The sequence below is a fragment of the Topomyia yanbarensis genome, unplaced genomic scaffold, assembly GCF_030247195.1.
Source record: "Topomyia yanbarensis strain Yona2022 unplaced genomic scaffold, ASM3024719v1 HiC_scaffold_29, whole genome shotgun sequence".
NCBI lineage: Eukaryota > Metazoa > Arthropoda > Insecta > Diptera > Culicidae > Topomyia > Topomyia yanbarensis.
In genome coordinates, this window is record NW_026683481.1 from 188,658 (window position 1) to 209,957 (window position 21,300).

Here is a 21,300-nt window from a genome sequence, read left to right on the forward strand (position 1 = left end):
TTAGTGCACAGTAGTCACAAATTTGGAAACCATTTGTGGTTCAGGTAAGGAACTCAATCCGTGAGTGAATTGCAACTAAAGAATGTACTGAATCAAATTGCATGACGAGAAAAAGTTCGTCATAATTCAACCGATCGTTTTCAAACCTTCAGGGAATAAAACTAAACATTTCTTATGCTCGTTTCATTCAATGTTATACACTGACACATATAAATACACGTATCTTTTTCTTAGCACTGTTGATAATGTCGTTGTACAACTTGTGTTTGTGACCGCAATTCGGTGCTTTCAGGAGAATAGCCTTCTAAGGCTTTTACTATTCCAGCACACCTTACTATTAATGGCACAGGGCTAAATCAGACCAGAAAACGGAAGCGCCATCGTGAGAGCTCAGGAGTTAAGGTAGATGCTTTCGGAAGCATTCTTTTAAGTACACCTGTCATTGATCATTTCGATTGTCTCGAAATGGGTGCTTTACTTTCTCTACGAGCAAATTGCCGGCCAAATCATGGATTTTTCTGGCCAACTTAGACATCTTCTGCTTTCCAACATCGTCAGAGACGTCGAACTTATGACGAGCAGTGAAGAAAAAGAGTGATTTATCGTGGTAGTGTGCCGTTCATCGTGGTTCAGTGTCTTTTGGACTTTGCACGTGTCCTTCACGTATTTTGCTACTTGCACAAAATTTTTGCTTAAATCCAGTTTATTTCTGCAGCGTCTCTCACTGAACTATTGGGATATAAATTACATAACGCAAACAATAACCAAAATTAACTCCCCCTCTCCCCATGTAACAAATTGTCATAAATTGCTTCCCCCTTCCCTCCCTAGTACGCAACAAATCGTTTTAAATTTGTTTTCTTTCAGTAACAACATATTACGTAACGTTTTAGCTTACTGCTCCGTCTCTATATATCACAATATGTCAAATTTTATCGTACCAACTCCCTGCTCAGATATCAATTTGAGAGGCACAAAGTTGATGGAATATTTAATTAGCATAATTCTCCATATAATAATTACAGGAAATCGCCCATAATTTGCACAACCTGTTAGTGAAGAGGTGTTAGATGTTACTCGCAGCTCTGACGGTATTACGTATAAGTTGGGAAACTGGTTCGTACCCAATGAGCTCGAACAATCATTATTTGATCACAAGTACACCGTCTTGCATGATTTAACCCTCTGCTGACCAACACCTCGTATAATCACTGTAAGTAAAAATAAGATAGATAATTTAATTGTCTACAACTTAGCCGAAGACTGCTAGTCAACATGACTTTGTTAAAAGAAGTTATTAAACTTTTAGCGATGTGATGTCTGACTCAGTTTTGCATGGAGCCTAGCAGTGCATCCTTGTGTATCAGTACGCGATCCCCACGAACTATACATTTTTGTAAAATAATGGTAAGATTTATTTCAATAGTATGTTCAGAAAAATTGTAGTACATGATATATATGAAGTATAGTATATGAACACTTCATGCATATTTTGAAAAAAAACTTCTTACTTGTAGTCTTGCAACAAGATACATTCCGTTAGCGTGAAGGGAAATAATTGTAAAATTCATTCCTCAAGGATGCCCCGTTACTTATGAGGAGGCAAAGAGCTTTAGACTGATCAGTCTGACCTCCTTCCTTCTTAAATCAAATCAAATTAAATCATTAATATACCACAAACTGGATACACGCAATGCTTAGCAATTATTATCTGTTCTCATCATCATCATCATCAAGTGAACATAAGGAAAATAAGAGACAGACTTTATACTCAAATTTGAATGAGTATAGCACCGACTACACCGGTCTCGTGCACGGTCGAAAACGAAAATGTCATAACTGTCTGCGGATGTCCTCAAAGTGGTGTGTTGTCATCACTTCTATGGAACCTTGTCGCCGATGGCTTAAGGAAACGTAATAAGCTTGGATGTCCGGTATCTGGTTTTGCCGATGATTATTATATAATTTCTGGTGAGTAGTCTCTCTTTCGGCATTCGTGCTACATGCTAGGTCCACTGTAGTCTACCGTTTTTTATCAGCTTTCTGTCGGCTTGTAAACTCGTGGTTCATGCGGCTGTACGATTCTGCAGTCTGATTTTTATGTATCAGATTCTCCTCGTAGTTGACTGGGCTGCTACCCGAGCAAATGATATGAATAATCGCCATTATCAGGAAGACCCCAAATAAAAACCATATTTTGGTGTACCTATCGGTCATTGAGACCTCTTTGAAAAGGCAAGAATGCATCTTCCACTGATCTGCGATCAACGCCAAAGATGCCAATGTCCTTCTGCGAAGCCAAAAATTCGTTCCTTTGCATATGAAATATTCATGTTGCATCTTCCAGCACTATGTTGAACAAAACATTAGAGAGTTCGTATCATTTTTGAATCGATATTACAACACTGTATTTTTTCCTTTTTCAGATACCTGAATATTAACCGAGTTGAACCCCTGTAGTTATTTAGAAATAGTTACAGTCTCTACCACAGAAGTATTCATTTTGTCACATGCGTAAATCGACTGGAATACAAATATTTTGGCAAATATCAATATTTTCTTTTTAAGCATATATACGTAGTATGCAAAGGAAGACACATATATATTTTTTAATATATTGAAAACTATATTACAGTTATATCTTGCTTAGGAAAACTAACTGCAATAAGTCGCTTAAATCATATGAAGCTCAACAAAAATCTGACAAGATCATTGACTGTTAACATATTCCATTTTTACAAGATTAATACTGATCATCAAAAGAATACCTTTTTTAGTATTTCGTAGCAATGTTGCGTGATCACAAATTATACGATACTAATTAATGTGCCATACTTCACACTATCGGTATGGACAATGGAAAAGGTGAACCGCTAATTAACTATATTACTCCGGTCAGATTTATAATTGGATGCAATTTCAGCTTAGAACAAAAATGACCAAAACCTGTTTTTAATGCCACGCCCAATCTTATTTTGTTTCTTGCACGAATTTTAACCAAATTGTTTTGTAAACTTTCCCACTGTAATTGTACCCAAACCGATAAATTTAAACAGAAGGGATTTAATATTTACACAGTTGCAACAGCTTTTCAAGAAAAGTTTTCTTTCAAATTGTAACACGTTTCGAGCGCGCCACAGTCGTATATTTCGAGTTCTAGCAACATGAAGAAAGCAAACGTGTGCTGGTTCTTTTTCCTGGGTCTTTTGATTCAAGTAAGTGTAAGTGTACTTATATCAATACCCGAACGAGCTTTTATCAACCATTTTTTCAGCCATCGTCCGCATTTTTTGGTTTAGGCGAATCGTCTTATTTTGCTCCTTCGACGGACATTCTAACTGTCAGTGTGATGGCTTTTTCGACATATTCTTCCATTGGTTCTACAGCCAACAGCTTAACGAGCGAAACCTTTAATTCAATAACTCTAAGCGACTTAGCGACAAGTTTCTCCAATACGTTCAGTGGATTGTGCTACCAAATGACACAGGTTTTTACCGCCATCAGAACTGCTGCTACTGACAAAACCACAAACATCGATACTCTATTTGTCACCATCAATGCAACGATAGCAAACGCTACAACATTCCTCTCATCAAATGATCGAACCCTTTGGACATCAGTGCTGAGCTCCAACACACTACCAGATCTAACCATCACGTTGCTAGCATTACAAAATATCTCCCACAAATTGAACGTCGATATCTACCCAAAGTTAATCGCTCTTCGTGCAGCTAATCCAATTTCGGTGTCTCCAGCCACCATTCTGGCATCTCTACCACAAACACTACTATCTGAATTTTCCAGCACTATCAGGCAGCTCAATCAATTCGAAAGTACCATCACTCTACCCTTTATTCAATTCTTTGTAAAGACCGTGGCATTAGCTAACTCCAATCTTAGAACATATATCTCAACAATGAGCTCCAGCTACTCCACACTGGACACAACAGTCAGACAATCATGGGCAACGGCGTCATTGCTTCCTGATACCTATACTTCGTCGACTGACTCGCTTTATCAACCGGTGAAAACTTTGACCAATAGCTTCATTAAACTAATCAACACGTTTACCGATCTCTATCTGGGTTCATCGGCAGAGACAGACTCCAGCGCTGTAACCATGCTGATTAACAGCTACATCAACAATGCCACCGAGCAGACTGAGATGATTCTTGCCAAATTGGACAATATTCGAACGAAGCTAAGCGACCAAGTTCTGCAATCGGCCAGCAATATGCTGAACGTTGGTGCGCAGTCCTTTGAAAATATCAGCATAAATATGCTTCAAAAAGTCAATGGGATCTCATGCGCTTCAACACAGACCACTCAATCGTTTATCAATGGATATTCTGCAGCGATGGTTTCAATGAAAGATTGCCTATCGGGAGCGAACTTCGATTTGACAACACCTACCAACACTCAAATTAAAGTTGCATCCAGTATACAGGCTGACGTGCGGTACTATTTGCAGCTGTTGAACGGAATGCTTGCTGGTATCACCAACAACAGTCCAGTGACTACGCGAATTGCAACGGATGCCCAGATAACGGCGGTGAGTTATCGATTCCTAATTACATTTCGTTTATTAGGGGCTGGCGTCCACTAGGAGGTCGATAACAATATTATCTTGATCTGGACAAACCCAGCCTAGTTGGTCGCGTGGAATTCGCCAGCGGAAGTCAAGAATTGATTCCATATCGTAGGAGGCACAATAAGTGGAGTGTACCTCATTTCATTTCTGCTATTAGCAAGAACAAATTTAAAACCAATTAGACAAACAAAAAATAAGCATTCAATTTTTTGTTTTGCCAAGGCAATTAAAGCCAAAAATGTCAAGGAAACGCACTTTATGCAAGCGCAGCAATATGTAAACTCTGTTTAACCCTCCGGAAGTCGCGCTTATTGCTCACTGAACGAGCAGCCGCTGGTGCTCTAAGACGATTTCGCTAGATTTTCAGAGCAACGTGCACTCAGTGCACTAGCGCGACTGCCGGAAGGTTGATATCATATTCGTCAATCATAAACTGAAATTAAAATGAGTTTCGAATTTGACGCTGACATCAAAATATGATTTCGATTTTGATGCAACCTTAATTAACAAAAAATATGTTTATCATGTTTTCCTGGTACGGGAACCTTTGCCACGGCGACCACTATTCAGGTTATCTTTTGTGGCTGTTACATGTTGTAGTTGGAGGCGAATTATTTGTTTGTTCGCATTTGAAAATATTTCATTGCGGAATCGGAAGTTATTGCAATTTGAATTGTATGATCACATCCGTGGGATTTCACCATACTTCAATGCCTGGTGTCGATGAGAGGTTAATTCGATCGAAAGAATAGCACTTTTTAATCCACAAAAGTAGGCGTTTTCACGATCCAGATGAATCATGTTAAAATCGGAACTTGGCTAAGTTTCGCATAATGAATCACTGTTCATTAAAATGTCGAAGTAGTCGGGGGGAGTTAGAAGTCAATTTTTGTCATAAATAATTAATTCGTTTGTTTGATTTTTAACGTAAGTGGAAAACAGATCGAAATGGTGAGTTAAACGAAACACCCCAGAGGCAGGATTCGAACCTGCAACCCTTGGGACTCCGGACCAATGCTCAAACCCTTACGCTATCTTTTGGCTATGGTCACGTCTCAGGAAGAACACATAATTATCGCATTAGCAACAGCCACCCAACACATTTGATCTATTTTATTTCTCCGCTAGATAGGTTGGGGTCTTTATTATCGTGTGGTATCTTATTTTTAGTTCATTACCCATCGTTCTTCGGTGGGTGACGGAGCTAATACATACTGTCGTTATTCTGTCTTAAGCCTTGTGAAGGCAAGCTAAAATCCTAACATTAAAAGGCAAGCCGGGCCTCTCAGGCCCGTCTAAATTCCTTTTTGCCGTTCTCATATAGAAAGGTTCTGCAATCGGTCGAAATTTCGACTTTTTAACCGAGACCAGCAGGACCAAATCTCTTATACCATTCGACTCAGTTCGTCGAGATCGTAAAATGTCTGTATGTGTGTGTATGTATGTGTATGTGTGTGTGGCAAACAATCTCACTGATTTTTCTCAGAGGTGGCTGGACCGATTTGTACAAATTTAGTCTCAAATGAAAGGTACAGCCTTCCCATCGGTCGCTATTGATTTTTTTTATTGATCCGACTTTCGGTTCTGGAGTTACGTGTTGAAGAGTACAATCACACAGCAAATTTCCATAGAAACTGATACCACCATGATGTCCTAATGATGCAATGTATATTAAAATATGTGCAACATTACTTGGCTTTGCATGTCTAGATCATTAATGACCCACTGAAGGCACTTCGACCACATTGGCCAGCTATGGCGGTTCCTAATGCCCCGGGGGGAACTTACCAAGTTTCTAAGATAATGTCATACCTATTTCTCAGCGAATTCTTTACCGATTTTTACAAACTTGGTTTCAAATGAAAGGTACAGCATTCCCATTGGCTGCTGTTGAATTTCTAATTGATCCGACTTCCGGTTCCGGAATTACAGGATGATGAGTACGAACACGCAGCAAATCCCGATTTCAGCGTAAAGGGGATGGATGTAAAAAGGGCTAACTTTTCCAAAAGGTGAGTACTCGGAAGATCACGTTGACTGTCGATTGGTTCTGAGCTCCATTTCATTTGAACATGACCAATAAATGTTTCTGGGTTGCTATTAATTTTTTCTGATGCATAACCGGAGTACATATTCAGATTTTTCTTCCGAGTCTGCATCAGATTCATCGTCGGAAGCAATATCATTCACATCTTCTTCCTCGCTTTGCAAATCAGTTTCGGAATCGTCTGCTGTTGAATTTGCTCGAATTTCTTCCATTATTTCAGATTCTTTGAGACGATTGAAAACATGGGCATATCGTCTTATAGCCATTTCAATTTTTTGTTGCTTTTATATCCTACAATTTGAATAATTATGACAACTATAACACAAAGAATAGGCAACAAAAATAGACAATAACGACAGAGTTAGGTTATGTTGTATCCAAATAATTATCAAGTAGACCACAGTGGGTGAAATAAAAGTATTTACCCAAAAAAATATGACACACGTCATTATCGTATGCTATTTTTACATTTCTTATGAAAGAAATGTATAGAATTCGCTCAAACCTTCAAGATCTTATATATCTATATTATATATATTATATATATCTATATTATTATATTATATATTATCTATATTATATATTATATATATTATTATTATAGATCTTATCTTATAAGAAAAGGTAAAAAGATAAAATCAATCAAAACATGAAAAAATTCCTGCTAATATGAAGATGAACTCATCAAAATGTTTTTTTCAGATAAATATTAATGTATAAAACTCGTAGTAAATATTGCATGCAAAACGGGCCTGTGCATGTAAAAAATTCAAACATAGCTGCGCATCACTCCATAGATGAAAATTTCACAATTCTTTATTTTTGTTATAGATTTCAAAGCTACTTATCAAAATTTCCATGCCCAAGCTTATACTGCATACACATTTTTTTGTAACTAAAAAATTGTAACGTGCCAGGCCTCTGAGACCCGCTTGCCTTTTTGAAGGTTAAATGAGCTATTGGCACCTACGTCAAAACCCAAAAAAACGAATTGATTATCCAATTCGACCGACGGGTTCGCTCTTGTCATACCTCAGTTAACTGGGCAAGGAACAGAATATCGACAGTCTCCATTAGCTCTATCATCCACCGAAGTACGATGGGCAATGAACTAAAAATCGGACTCCAGATGATATTGAAAATCCCGGGGTCTTGGTATCTAGCGAGGAAATTAAATAGATCAAATGTTTTGGGTGTCAGCGGCGGTTATGTGTGATCTCGCAGTGGTACCATCACTGCCGCCAATGCGATAATCTTGTGTGCTTCCTGGACGTCATCATAGCCCAGTGATGGCATAGGGGTTTGTGCGTTGGGCCGGAGTCCCAAGGGTTGCAGGTTCGAATCCTGTCTCTGGGGTGATTTTTTACACATAGTTGCTTTCGTTATCTTGATCTGTTTCCCCATTGGATACAGCCGAAGTAGCCTTAATTTTCGTCAAGTTTTGGGTTTAGTAAAACGCTGAAAATAAATGAAAAGAACGATGAAAATCTATATGTTCACATATATTATTTTTATGCGATTATACACGAAACGGTGTTGAACAGAAAAAAGTAACTGCTTTATTCACATACATGCATGATCCGCAACTCAATGCGTCTGGATCGTTCGCGCTCAAGTGAATCTTATGTATGCGGGTATGCCACATTGCAGTTATATTGTTGTGTGGCTTTAGCTCAGTCAATAAAAGGGGATATCTTTGGTGAGTCAATGATTGTCAATTCAAGTCTTGGTAATATTTTCCGGGAATTTTTTTGCTGTTGGTTATGTCACCAACACAAACGTAAGTTATTACTATGTTTCAATTGCCGCAAGGTTCTACTGTATCGATTTTGTTGGCTATTTTCGGCAAATTTAAGACTAAGAGACAACGAAAGCAATGAAACTGAAAGACGGATAGGTATTCTAGAGTGTATCAGTTATAAACTTAGAACGGAAAACTAGGACTAGGCAGGCTCATATGGACATGATCGAAAGGAAATGTGAAGAGTCTTTTGCCTTCTGCTAAGTAGGAGTTGGGCGTTGCACCCAAGTCTACCGCATGGTCATTGATAGAAGCACTTCCATTGGATTAATTAGTTGTAGTTGCCGCACTCTTAGTGGGTTATACCCTTTCAAGACAGTCTAAAGGAAAGATGGCTATGGCGCTTCTATGAATGACGTCATCATCAACTATTTAAAGAACGGATTTGGCCGGACAAGCTCAGTTGTCTGTTGAACGGCAGGCGGAGCAGATCACTGCGCAGTGTGTTTTCAAAGTCAGTGTAGCTGAGTGAGAATTCCATTACACTGATTGTGGAGGTGCGCTATCCAGTGCTATGCTTTCTTTTGTGTTCGTTTCCAGTACACTTCTCGAACACAGTTGTTCCTACACAAAATCGCTTATACATTCGAGCTCCATTTGCAAACATAGTGCCGTGGTACTATTTGTCTCTTTCGCTTTCGCGTTGACTCATTTTGCTTTGTTCGCTTGGGTTCAATGTTTGAGGCGAATGTAGGTATATCTAATTTGTTGGCAGGGTTACTATATTCACAGATTTTCTGTAATGTCAGAGATTTTTTTCACAATTTTTGATAACAGATAGTAGATTTTTGGCATTTTGAAGATAATTTGATAGATTTTTGGAAATATTGGCATTTTTCACAGATTTTTCGGAAATTTGTCGCAGATTTTTTCCTGTTTCAGTTATCACAGATAGTAAAATGATATTTTTGACCGAAACACAGATTTAAATGTGGTATCTCTGTTTGTTAATGGATGCATGCGTAACCTTCATGATGGCAATCTGTGCTTTCATTGCGCAAAGCGAAAACTTTCTTAGCAACAAATTTACGCGGATCGATGGAAAGCACAGATATATGATTAAGACGACTGCATTCGCTACATTTGTATACGTACTTTACGAAAGCTAAAATGATGGCAAAATAAAACTAGAAAGCTTGGTCTATACATGAAATGTGATTATTTTGTCTTAAATTTGATTTTTCTTCACCGGTCCGGGTTTTTTACCACACACAATGGAAAAGTTTTTACAATTTTTAAAAGCTGATCTTGTGCATAAAGATTTAGTTTCCGATATCGGTCACGGTTTTCTGTCTTCTTTCTTCAGATCTTCTCAAATAAGTTTAATTGGATTCGATCGCCTACAAATGAAATAACTTGATAACCAAGAAGGTTTGGTTCAATATGTAACATTCGTTGCTGAACTTACTATTCGTAAGAAATATATTTGATTTATTATTACTCTAAATGTACTAAGAAAATAAATATTTTACATTAATTAGTATAGTCCTACGTCTTCAGTTCGTGCAACCCTATAGGGCTGCCCCTTGCAGCTTTTATTCATGAAAGGTATACAAGGGATAAAGAAAAAAGAAGGAAGTAGACAGACATCAATCTGTTACTTATCTTTACTAATTCGGATTATTCTGTTTCAGCGAAAACAATGTACTGCTGGATTTACTATCGGCACCAGCAAAACGGCGGCAAACCAAACGAACCAGAGCTGACCTTCAGCCAAGTAGTAAAATTAATACATCGAACACCAAAGTGAAAACAAAACAAATCTGCTCCATTCAATGGCTCGGAAACGTCTGAATAGTTTATTTCTTGATGAATAATTGAAATCATAATACTGCAGAAACATCGACAGCTATGCTCTCAACCAAACATTCGAGTGTAATACTATGTATTTTTTGAGTGACCTACTGTTTGGCGATTTTATGCGTTCGACTATCGATAATATTTCTAATTGGATTCAGAAATTGCCTAAAAATTAGTTTATCTATTAATTTAAGTAATGAAAAATTTGCTTTGTTCGATCTTGCAAAGAAGACCGCCCTCTTAATGCTGCAATAGTTGATTTAGCTATACACACTCAGGTTTTTTTTACGCGGGGGATACGAGCCGCGTAAATGAAAACCGCGTAAATGAAAACCGCGTAAATTTCAAAATCCGCGTAAATGAAAACCGCGTAAATTTCAAAATCCGCGTAAATGAAAACCGCGTAAATTTCAAAATCCGCGTAAATGAAAACCGCGTAAATTTCAAAATCCGCGTAAATGAAAACCGCGTAAATTTCAAAATCCGCGTAAATGAAGACCACTTAAATTTAAGAATCCGCGATAAAGGGAACCTCATTGATGGATACCGCGTAAATTCCAAAATCCGCGTAAATGAAAACCGCGTAAATTTCAAAAACCGCGTAAATGAAAACCGCGTAAATTTCAAAATCCGCGTAAATGAAAACCGCGTAAATTTCAAAATCCGCGTAAATGAAAACCGCGTAAATTTCAAAATCCGTAAAAAAACCGCGTAAAAAAATACCGCGCAAAAAAAAACCGCGTAAAAAAAAAACTTGAGTGTATCTAATTAACAGAAAGATTGACAAAATGCGATATTTATATATCTCCATGGGAGTGTGGATTAGGTTTTCAGTCTTTATACCATTACGATAAGCATGATTCGGTTCTTTCCTGACAATTTATTCGACATTTTCAAGTTAAATATTAATTCAATCGTTTTAAAAAACAAATTGCTCTCCCTCTAATGCTTCTCCAACAGTTCTTCAGTCAATCGAGTGGAATCATCCAAACGTTCAGTCAACAATTAGTCAACATGTATGTGCAGTTGGGTGCAGACTACGATCTTCTAGTTGGACGATCCAGTTATTGTCTCGCAAGGAATGATGCCGGATGGAATATGTTGGTACAGGATTTCGTTAGCGTCTTTCAACAATGTTGAGTATTGTACGTTTTCCTTAGAATAACGCAAATTAATAAAACATTCAATAAATTTGTTACAATCGTCAATATTTATTAAAAAATGATGACTAATTAGCATCAAACTATTCGGTGTTCCAAATGAATTATGTAGTATCGTTCTGTTCGGATAGCTCGTATCACGCATCCCACTCAAATTGAAATTAAGCAATCCTGACATGACTAAATAGTTCGCATGGGTAAATTTCGCGTGTTTCGAAGCATATTGAACCAAATTAGCATACAAATAGCACGTCTGACAAGGAATTTTGCATATATGTAATTGCTTGATAAAATCTCTTGCTTTACCATTCTAAGAATGAAATTATTTCAGTAAAGGTCACAAAATTATTGCTACAGTTACAACCAATTGTAACTTCTTCCCTACTGGGCAGAAATTAATCAAATTTGAAACAGTTTCGTTTTCAAGTCTATTGTTTATAGCTTGTGAATGGAAAAGTCGTGATTTTTTGCGGCATATTTTAATTTTTTTATTCTGGAAAACCTGGCACTCTCTTTAGAGTGAATTGTTTGTGCGAAATTTTGCAGGTGCAGTAGGATTCCGATCGAGATGAATAATATTAGCAAACCGTTCGCGAAAGGGTTTTGTTCATCCAGATGCAAAATCCTGGATTGTGACGCTCGTGCCTTGGGAAAACTGATGGATATACATCATTCGACCGTCTCAAAAGTTGGCCAAATTTTCCAGGGACGGATGACAGTGGACCACAAGTCAGAAGCAGGAAAAAAATCGAACACAACGCGTAAAAAACCAACAGTGCGCTGATTGCTTATTTCCTACGAAATCCGGGATGCGGGACTTGATGTTTCACAATGTTTCGTCCAGAGGGCTAAGAAAGATTAAAAACATACATGGTGTAGAATTTTTCAAATCGGGACATAAATAAATATAGTCGATTAGCTTAAATTTACAATTTATAATTGAAATTAACCGCTTTGTTTAGAAAATATTTCGAAAAATACCAAATATTACATCAGATTCGGCTCTCGCTTGCTAACATATATGCATTTATAGGCAGAGTAATGTGTTGTTAAAATGCGCGCCCGAAAACTCTGCCGAAATACCGGCGCTATGTTATTGATGATGATACCTACATCTACGCGGATTTCAAGCAGTTGCCGGGACGGTTAAGGACAAGTTTACTATCGACGAGCGTTTCAAACGGAAGAAGCTGTCGAAATTCGCTTCGAAATACCTGATTTGGCAGGCCATATGCACTTGCGGCAAAGGTAGTGACCCATTCGTGACCATAGGCACCATGGACGATTAGATTAACAAAACAGATTGATTTTAAAAACGGCTTTTGCCATTTAATGGATAGCACGATTCAAAACCGTTGTTTTGACCTCAATATACTATTTTAAAATCGTTCAGGAGTGGTATGCAGTTTATTCGGTTGTAACAATCATTCCTCCAATCATTACAACATGATTAACGGGCTATGTAGCGTTAAATTGGACGTTATTTTTGCAAAAAAAAGCAACACGTATTAGTTTCAGCTGATTCCAGTAAAATACGAAAGAAAATAATCAATTTTGGGTTGTAAGAGAATGTTATTTATTCTTACTACTAATTATTAGAGCCAGCAATTGGAGTGACAAGCGAAAATAACGTTTGAGTCAATTTCTATTTACATCGAATTTTCCGGCAAAAAGTGAAACCACCTTTTAGTAGATTTCTGTTTTCTAAATAGAATTACCACAACAAACCGATTGAAGAGATAGTACATACGTACGGAGAATAAAAATTCCATTGATTTTACAATCATACCTACCAATAGTATATGTAGCAAAAGCTCTGTACGTATCAAGTACACAGGCGCCAGTATGGAACATTGTCGTATGCTATTTTGACCATGAAGCCGGTCGGATAAACCTGGCCTTGACAGTGCACTTTTTCATGTGCCACGCACTCTTGAAACTCCACCCGGTCAGTAGCAGGCAAACAACCTGTTCGGAATGTCACGTGACGTTTGTACAACAACGGAAGAGGTTGGGAGAGTTTTATGTAAAAGTGCATGCAAAGCTGCTTAGTTCACACACGACGATTGGTTGACGCGTGTGACGCCGTATAGTTCGCTGGCATGTGGGGAAGCCTTTCTGGGGGAGAGTCGACAACAATAACAAGAAAATTAAAATGAATGAAAGGGTGATATTGACATTGGCAATGCCGTTTACTTTGCGGACGATGAACGATGGCAGAACTCATATTTGCTTGCTCAACACTCATATTTATCGATAATAGTTTGTAATTATGGTAACGGAAGAGAATGCGTAGTACCAACGCACATATACACTAGCTGGTTCAACGTTAGATATTAAAACAGATGTCGGAAATTCCTGAACCGTCTATAGAACATTTGCATCGACTAGGATAGGATTATTCTGCTCATGCAATCAATTGAAACCACCTGCTTTACAATTGAGTTAGTTAAATTAGGAAAACATTTGGCAAACATCCCGTAACCTCGACGTGGGGCTATCGACGTGACTCGATCTAGGTTCCATTGGACTCAATTCATTTAAGGTAGTAAAATGAAGTAAAATTCAAATACATAGCATAGGGAGACAAAAACGGTCATCATGGACGTGTTCCTCGTGTAATCCTAAGACTGTTCCATTTGAGCCAATTGGTTCAACATCAACCCATTTTTAAAATGGGGTTGTAATTTGTATGAAAAAAATCGCCAAACTATATGGAAAAATATACTGTTTCAGATTTTCATCAGTAATTTTCAAGCGCTGTAAAATCTGAGATTATTTTTAGGAAATTTTATGATCAACAACATAATTGAAGAACTCAAGATGATCTGAATTAATCAAAACAAATATTAGCGTTTAATTTAAGTAATGTTTGACTGATATTGGCAAAGGACCTATATCACTAGATAATGTACATTTTTTGCTGTTCCAGTTCCTTGCCAATTCTCATAAATATGGTCCGTGCTAAATTTCACAACCATCAAAACACTATAAAATGGTCTCAATGGCCCATAAACACACTGAAATATGGTTTCAAATTGAATCTACCGGAATATGATGATGGTGTTTACATGGGTTCAACTCATTTTAAATCTTCTTACCCTGAGCATACGGGCATTGTGGCCTTTTCGTTTACTCGGGCAACATATAAAAAGATATGCAAGTATAATTGCTATAATGTTAGAACATGTTTCAACAACTGCTGAAGTTCATAGCAAGGAGTCTCGGATTGCAATAAGAACCGATTGATCAGAAACAGTGAATGAATTCATATTCACAATGTTGGTGGGAATACCTCAAGTTATGTTTTCGAGCAAGATAACAGACGTGAAAATACTAGGGGGCCGTTCATAAACCACGTAGACTCAGAGGGGGGGGGGTCTGGCAAAAGTCTACGTTTGTCTACGAGGGGGGAAGGGGGTCTTTGAAAAAATCTACGTAGACTTTTATTTTTTGTTTTTCTCGTATTACTAATTATGAATGGGATTTAAAGAGAGTTGTATTCAAAATATCGGCCTATTCAGTATTTATGCAGAAACTTCAGAGCTAGTACACTATTGAGGTAACTACTCGTTAAGCGACCACTCAACCTAGAGCCCACGATTTTTTTTTGGACAACCTCACACGTTTTTGTTTCTTGCGTATATTTTGATATAGTTTTGCCCTGGGAATAATACAAAATGACAGTTCCAAGGACGATCGCCAAAAATTCCTCTCGTCGGAAGATTTTGACTGTGAAATCATCTGAAGCATCACTAGTTAGCAGACATGCATGGACCATTAAATGCATGAACCATAAAAAGTTAAAAAATGTTCAAAGTTAAGCATTGTAACAACAAAACACCCGATTTTTAACAATAAGTAGATTAATTTTTTTTATTTTTATTTAATAATTTCGGTGGTTGAAGCAGTAGTGTAGTTGAACTTCTACAACAAAGTGTTTACTTGAGTTAATCAGTTTCTCTTGCAATCATTTACACTGATTTCAAAATCTTTAAACACCCGTTAAATTTTACGTCTTGACCCTATGCAACTCCGTGCAAACCGGCTCTACTATATTTATCTTCGAAAATATTCGGAGTTAAACTTTGATACTTTGCGATAATACTCTAAGGTGATACGGCTATTAATTACATAAGAAATATAAATATTTTTGGGAAGATGTAAATAGCTTCGTTCCCTTAATCAAATAAGGCAATTTAGATTATCTTATTATCTTAGAAATATTGAAATTTGTTCATGAAAAGTGAAATTTGTGTGCATGTTTGGTTTATTATTTTAGTGTAGATGATAGTACACATCGACAGTATTAATTTGTAATTTTTTCTTATAATTTAACAATTTTGAATGCACCAGTGAGGCTCAAAAAGTTTTTAGCAATTCTGCATTGTTGGTGTAGTTCGGCCAAAATTTAAGCTAGTTATAGCAATGTATCTCTTTACATATATTTGAGTGACTAACCTGGAAAAGAAGTATTCCGCTACACAAACGTTGGAAAGCACCTTGAATCGGTATTAATTGATTTGATCAATTATAGACAAAAAACCAATGTGAAAAATCCTTCTTTAATATTTAAAAAGCTTGAAATAAATCTGAACACTTATTTTTAATTGAACATTATAATGTGCTTCCTGCTAAATTCACATTTCCTGCGAATAAAAAAAAATTAAAAGTCTGCGTAGACTTTTGGCGGGGGGGAGGGGGTTGGTAAAAGTCTACTAAGGTCTACTAGAGGGGAGGTGGGGTTAAAAATTCTCAAATTTCGGTCTACGTGGTTTATGAACGGTCCCTAGAGAAATATCTAGAAAATAGTAAAATTATTAATACGGTCGTAGTAGCTACTGTCTTTCTCTTTCTTTTTATTATAGAAAGAGCAAAAGCGTTTTGGAATGTGTCATAAGTGCTGCAGGATGTGATTAACATGAATACGTTTAAGTTTCATAGGATTCGGTACACACATCGAAACAAGTGGTCTTCAAGTGAGAAACAATTTCTTCTTTTCTCGTAATTAAAAACAGAAAAAATGAATCATATGCCTATCTGTTGATTCCAATAGTCATTTGTGGAGTTTTCTATACACCCCTCAAAATCACTTTCAGAATCACTTTTTCAAAATATTTTTTCACGTTTCACACAATAGGTAGAAGGAACGAAATAACACACGTCTTCGCAATCAATCCGATCCGATTTGTTAACATACAAACGCTCGAGCCCTACGTGATAATACAACCCTGGTCACAAACGCGAACAATTAATAGCGATCATCCACATAAAAACGCCTCTGTGGTTAAAATCATAAATTGGTCACATCCGGTAGCCCCTTCTCCCGGACCCAGCAGCGTGTATGCTTTTAGTTGGACCATTAAAAATGACGCTCATATACTGCAGGCAACAAGCTTCAGGGCGACATTGCCGGGAATTCTAGTGATTTGGGGAACACGAATATACAAATTAACACACTGTTATACAATCGAATTTATACATGCTTAGTTACTACATACATACATACGTTCGTGCCTCTCGCGATCATCCACGCATTCCTACGCCCGCGAATTTATAAGCGTGGTCTCAAGCGCGAACTTTGCACGCTCGTTTGCACGCGATCATGAAGTCTCCACGACCCCAGATCTGAACCGTTTACTCAATATCACAATCAGAATCGCGACCTGCAGTAATTAATCAGTGTTTTGGTGGGTCCCTTTTTCCATATCGTCTGCAATTGTAGTGAGTGACTCCGGCAGGGATCCCTTAAGAGAATCCAGCTTTACAGATCCAGATGGAACACAAAAAAAGGAAAATTTCGCTGGATTAATGCTTCTTTTGAACATGTACTCCTGTAGATACGAATTATTCTTATCTATTTATTGACAGTCAAAATTAATGATCATAAAATGCATAAGAAAATCAAAATAAAAATAAACCTTGTAAATACTGCCCAAGAAAAACATAATTTTGTGATTTTTAGAATTAGGTACGGGCCTAAAAGCATCTTATTTCTGGGATAAGGCAGCTTACGATAGTTATTAGAGTGTAGGTTGGAGGAGTCATATCAACCAAGAATCAGACAAGTATGGAGTCGAAGAACACAGCGTTGTTTGATTTGTATGATGACGATAAGCCGTGGGCAAATAAGCACAACATTTTTGGCTTAAATTCCTCAGCTCACAATACCCCTCTCGCAGGTTGATGGGATTGACGGTATTGTAAACATCATCAAGCCACAATAGATTCAATAGAGTTATTTAAATATAAGGACCTTCGCTCTTTTTAGTTTTTATTTGCACCAAGTTCTACTACTAAAGGTTAATTAGTTCTCATGTTAATAATCCACCAACATTATGACTACTGAGGATTTGATTTATATAAGAAGCCCGCTTCAAGATGTTGATTACAATACGCCTCGATAGTGGTATGTCGAGGAGGCCGGGAGGGCTGATATGAGCCTTTTATCTGTTCTATACCTTTCCTCTATTTACCAGCTCATAACCAACAATCAACCAGTAACAAATAGATAATTGAGAAAGGATGTGCTATGTGTGGTGATTGGCTATTCAAGTATTAGTAGTGTTTGAAGTACTAATGTATGTCTCATGTGATGATCATAACTTCAGCTGTATCTTGTACCTATCTAATCTATTACGTCTCTCATATATTGTCTTTTATTTCTTCTTTTCGAGTCTTATACTGCCATTATACACCCGCCTTCGGTTGAGTCAACAAAGATGGTGATAGTGAACGTCTTAACACTCACACATTCTCAAACGCGGTCTCAAGCATGAACCTATAAAAAAGCCCTCGCGCACGCGGTTACGTATCGATCACGTCCGAAAGTCTATCCTTGATCCTAGAAGTCTAGGTCCATGCCTTCAGCTGGACCAATTAAGAAAATACGCTCATACCTATTAGACAACACGTCTCATGGCGACATGACCGGGAACCCTATCGATATAAACGATCCCACTCTCTGCCAGAATTCTAACCGCGCACCGAAAATTTAATATCAGACTCACGGTTCGCGCGACCATTCAAGAACACACGTTACAAAATCACGTCAGCGCACAAACGTTAGAGCCCCTCGCGATTTTCCAAGCAACCTACGCCCACGAACTCGCAAACGTGATTACACCCCGGTGATAAGGTGAAAATCTCAGCACTCATAAACTTAGCAACACGATCTCAAGCGTCAACCTACAAACTCCCGCGCTCGCGCCATCATGAATCGGGATCGTTCGGAAGTCTCTATCCTCTATCCTAAATTGAAAAATAACTCCCATATCCACTAGACAAAACGTTCCATGGCGACATGACCGGAAACTCTAGTGATATGGGGTAACTCTCTCCCTGTCAAAATGTGATCCGTACACCGAAAGCTAAAGATCGGAATGACGGTCCGCGAATATATGAATGGTCGCAGGGTTTCAAAATCGAATTTATACACGCGAAGTCACATACGCGCGAGCACACGTGACAAACACGTCAACATACGAACGCTTGAGCCCTTTGCGATCATCTACGCACACCTATGCCCGAGATCGCGTAAACTTGATAACACTCCGGCAATTGTGTGAACGTTTTAGTACTTACGACTTACAAACGCGGTCTCAAACGCGAACCCGCAAGCGCGCGCGATCATGAATCGGTCACGTCCGGAAATCTTTAGCCTTCATTCTAGCAATTTAGGTCCATACATTCAGTTGGATCAATCAAAAAAAAATAAAGCTCATATCCACTAGACCACGCGTTCTACGGCTACATGAATGGGAATTACAATGATATGTAAGAACCCACTTTCTTCTGGAATCTGAACCGTACACCAAAAATAAAAAATTAAGTATCAGATTCACGGTCCGCGCGCGATCATTCTAGAACACACGCGAATATACGAAAGGCACAAGGTTATCAAATAGAATTTATACACGCGAAGTTCATACACGTTAGCACACGCGACATACAAACGCGCACGCGACATACAAACGCACACGCGATCGAGCACGTTAACGTACAAATGTTCGAGCCCTTCGCGATGATACACGCGATCGCGAGTCCCTACGCCCGCACATACCTGAACCGTACAATGAATATCACATTCAGAATCACGGCCCGCTACAATTGGCCTAATGCAGTGTTTTATTGGGCGACATTGCCTGTCTCGTCTGCAAATTGTAGTATGTGATTCTGACGGGGAGCCCTTCCGAGAACCTAGCTCTACAGCTCCAGTAGGACAACTCTCGAAAAAAAAAATCCTCAGCTCACAATATAGTTTATTCTAACGACCAGCCAACTCGAAGAACTGGAGTTTTGATAAACAGAGCAGTAAAATTCTCGCCACACAGGATTCATTCAACGAGACATCGTTGCAATAACAGCGGAGGCACCGACGGCTATGGGATCGCATCTGCCTACTTCCCTGGCGATACGGATACATCACCACCTTCAATGCCCTCATAAAGTACTGTAAAAGCATGAACAAGCCTTTCATCATTGGATGTGATGCCAATGCACATCACACAATATGGGGTAGCACGGATATAAATACCAGAGGAGAATACCTACTAGAATACCTGTCGTGAAATGATGTCAATGTATGTAACAAGTACCTATATTTATGAACGCAGTTATAAGCGAAGTACTGGACCTCACGTAATGCAGCGCTCAAATAACGGAAAAGATAAAGAGTTGGCACGTTTCTGACGAACTTAGTCTGTCGGATCACAGACACATAATTTTCGCAATAGAAGCCAATAAATTCACAATACAAAAGCACAGGGAAATAAGGTAAACAAATTGGTGTGTATTCCACTCACACCTGGAACAGTCGAAAAGAACGGAGAGTAAGATCCAATCTCCGGCAGATCTGGATAATGCGGCAAACGACCTAAAAAGAGGATCATAACCGCCTACAATGCCAGTTGCCCTCTTGTAACGAGGTCTGTATGTCGTGATGTTTCCTGGTGGAACGAATATCTAACAACACTGCCTGTTCAATAAAGCAAAGATTACTGGTAACTGATCAAACTACAGGACCGTTCTTACCAAATACAACATTGAATTGCAAAAGGCTAAGAAACTATCAACGCGCGAGTTTTGTGAAAATATCGAAAACTTTCCAGAGACAGTTCGCCTTTAAAAGCCTTATCAAAGGATCACAAAAATGACCTATTATGTCACGTGAAAAAAGGCGATGGTTCTCTAACAATTGGCAATAGTAAAACATTGGATGTTCTAATGAACACCCACTTTTCTGGGTCGGTTGCGAAAGACGAGAATTCAACAGTTCAGGATTGTGATTGACTCCGTCCTAACAGGACTTGTGAGGCATCACAGAAACTGGCTGTCGCATTTACACAATGTCTCTAATTAAATGGGCTATCAAGAACTTCGAACCCTACAAATCCCCCGGCCCTGATAACATTCTTTCAATATTTCTACAAAAATCGGCAGACATAATTCCTTCCGATCTACTAAACATCCTGAGTTCCAGTCCTACGCTTGGGCACACACCTATAAGCTGGAGAGAAGTTAGGGTAATATTTATTCCAAACAGATAAAAAAGACATGACGCTATTCAAGGCCTTTAGACCTATTAATTTGACATCAACACTTCTGAAGCTGATGGAAAAACTGCTGGACTACTATATTCGAACGGAGCACTTATCGAAAATTCCGCTAAACAAGTACCAGTTTGCATATCAAAAGGGCAAATCTACGGAAACAGCCCTACATACCTTAGTGACACTTATTGAGAAAACCTTCGATTTGAAGGAAACAGCAATTTGCGCTTTTCTTGATGTTGAGGGTGCTCTTGATAATAGTCCTATATATCAATCCACAAGGTCCCGATGAAAAGAGGAGTGGATCGTCGGGTATGGGATGCAGGCTGTCCTATGCTGCCTCAGGGTAC

The 21,300-nt window shown here is 38.3% G+C and overlaps 2 protein-coding genes across 3 annotated transcripts in view; both read left to right on the forward strand.

Annotated features, from left to right (window-relative positions):
- The window catches only part of LOC131695115 (phospholipid-transporting ATPase VB-like), a 216,576-nt gene that overhangs the window by 148,874 nt on the left and 46,402 nt on the right, over positions 1-21,300 (forward strand). The window lies entirely within an intron of this gene.
- Positions 3,126-11,386, forward strand: LOC131695118 (uncharacterized). The gene is made up of 3 exons (XM_058983636.1): positions 3,126-3,215; positions 3,275-4,552; positions 11,200-11,386. The coding sequence occupies exons 1-3, from the start codon at positions 3,165-3,167 to the stop codon at positions 11,377-11,379; spliced, it is 1,509 nt and encodes a 502-aa protein (XP_058839619.1). The 5' UTR covers positions 3,126-3,164; the 3' UTR covers positions 11,380-11,386.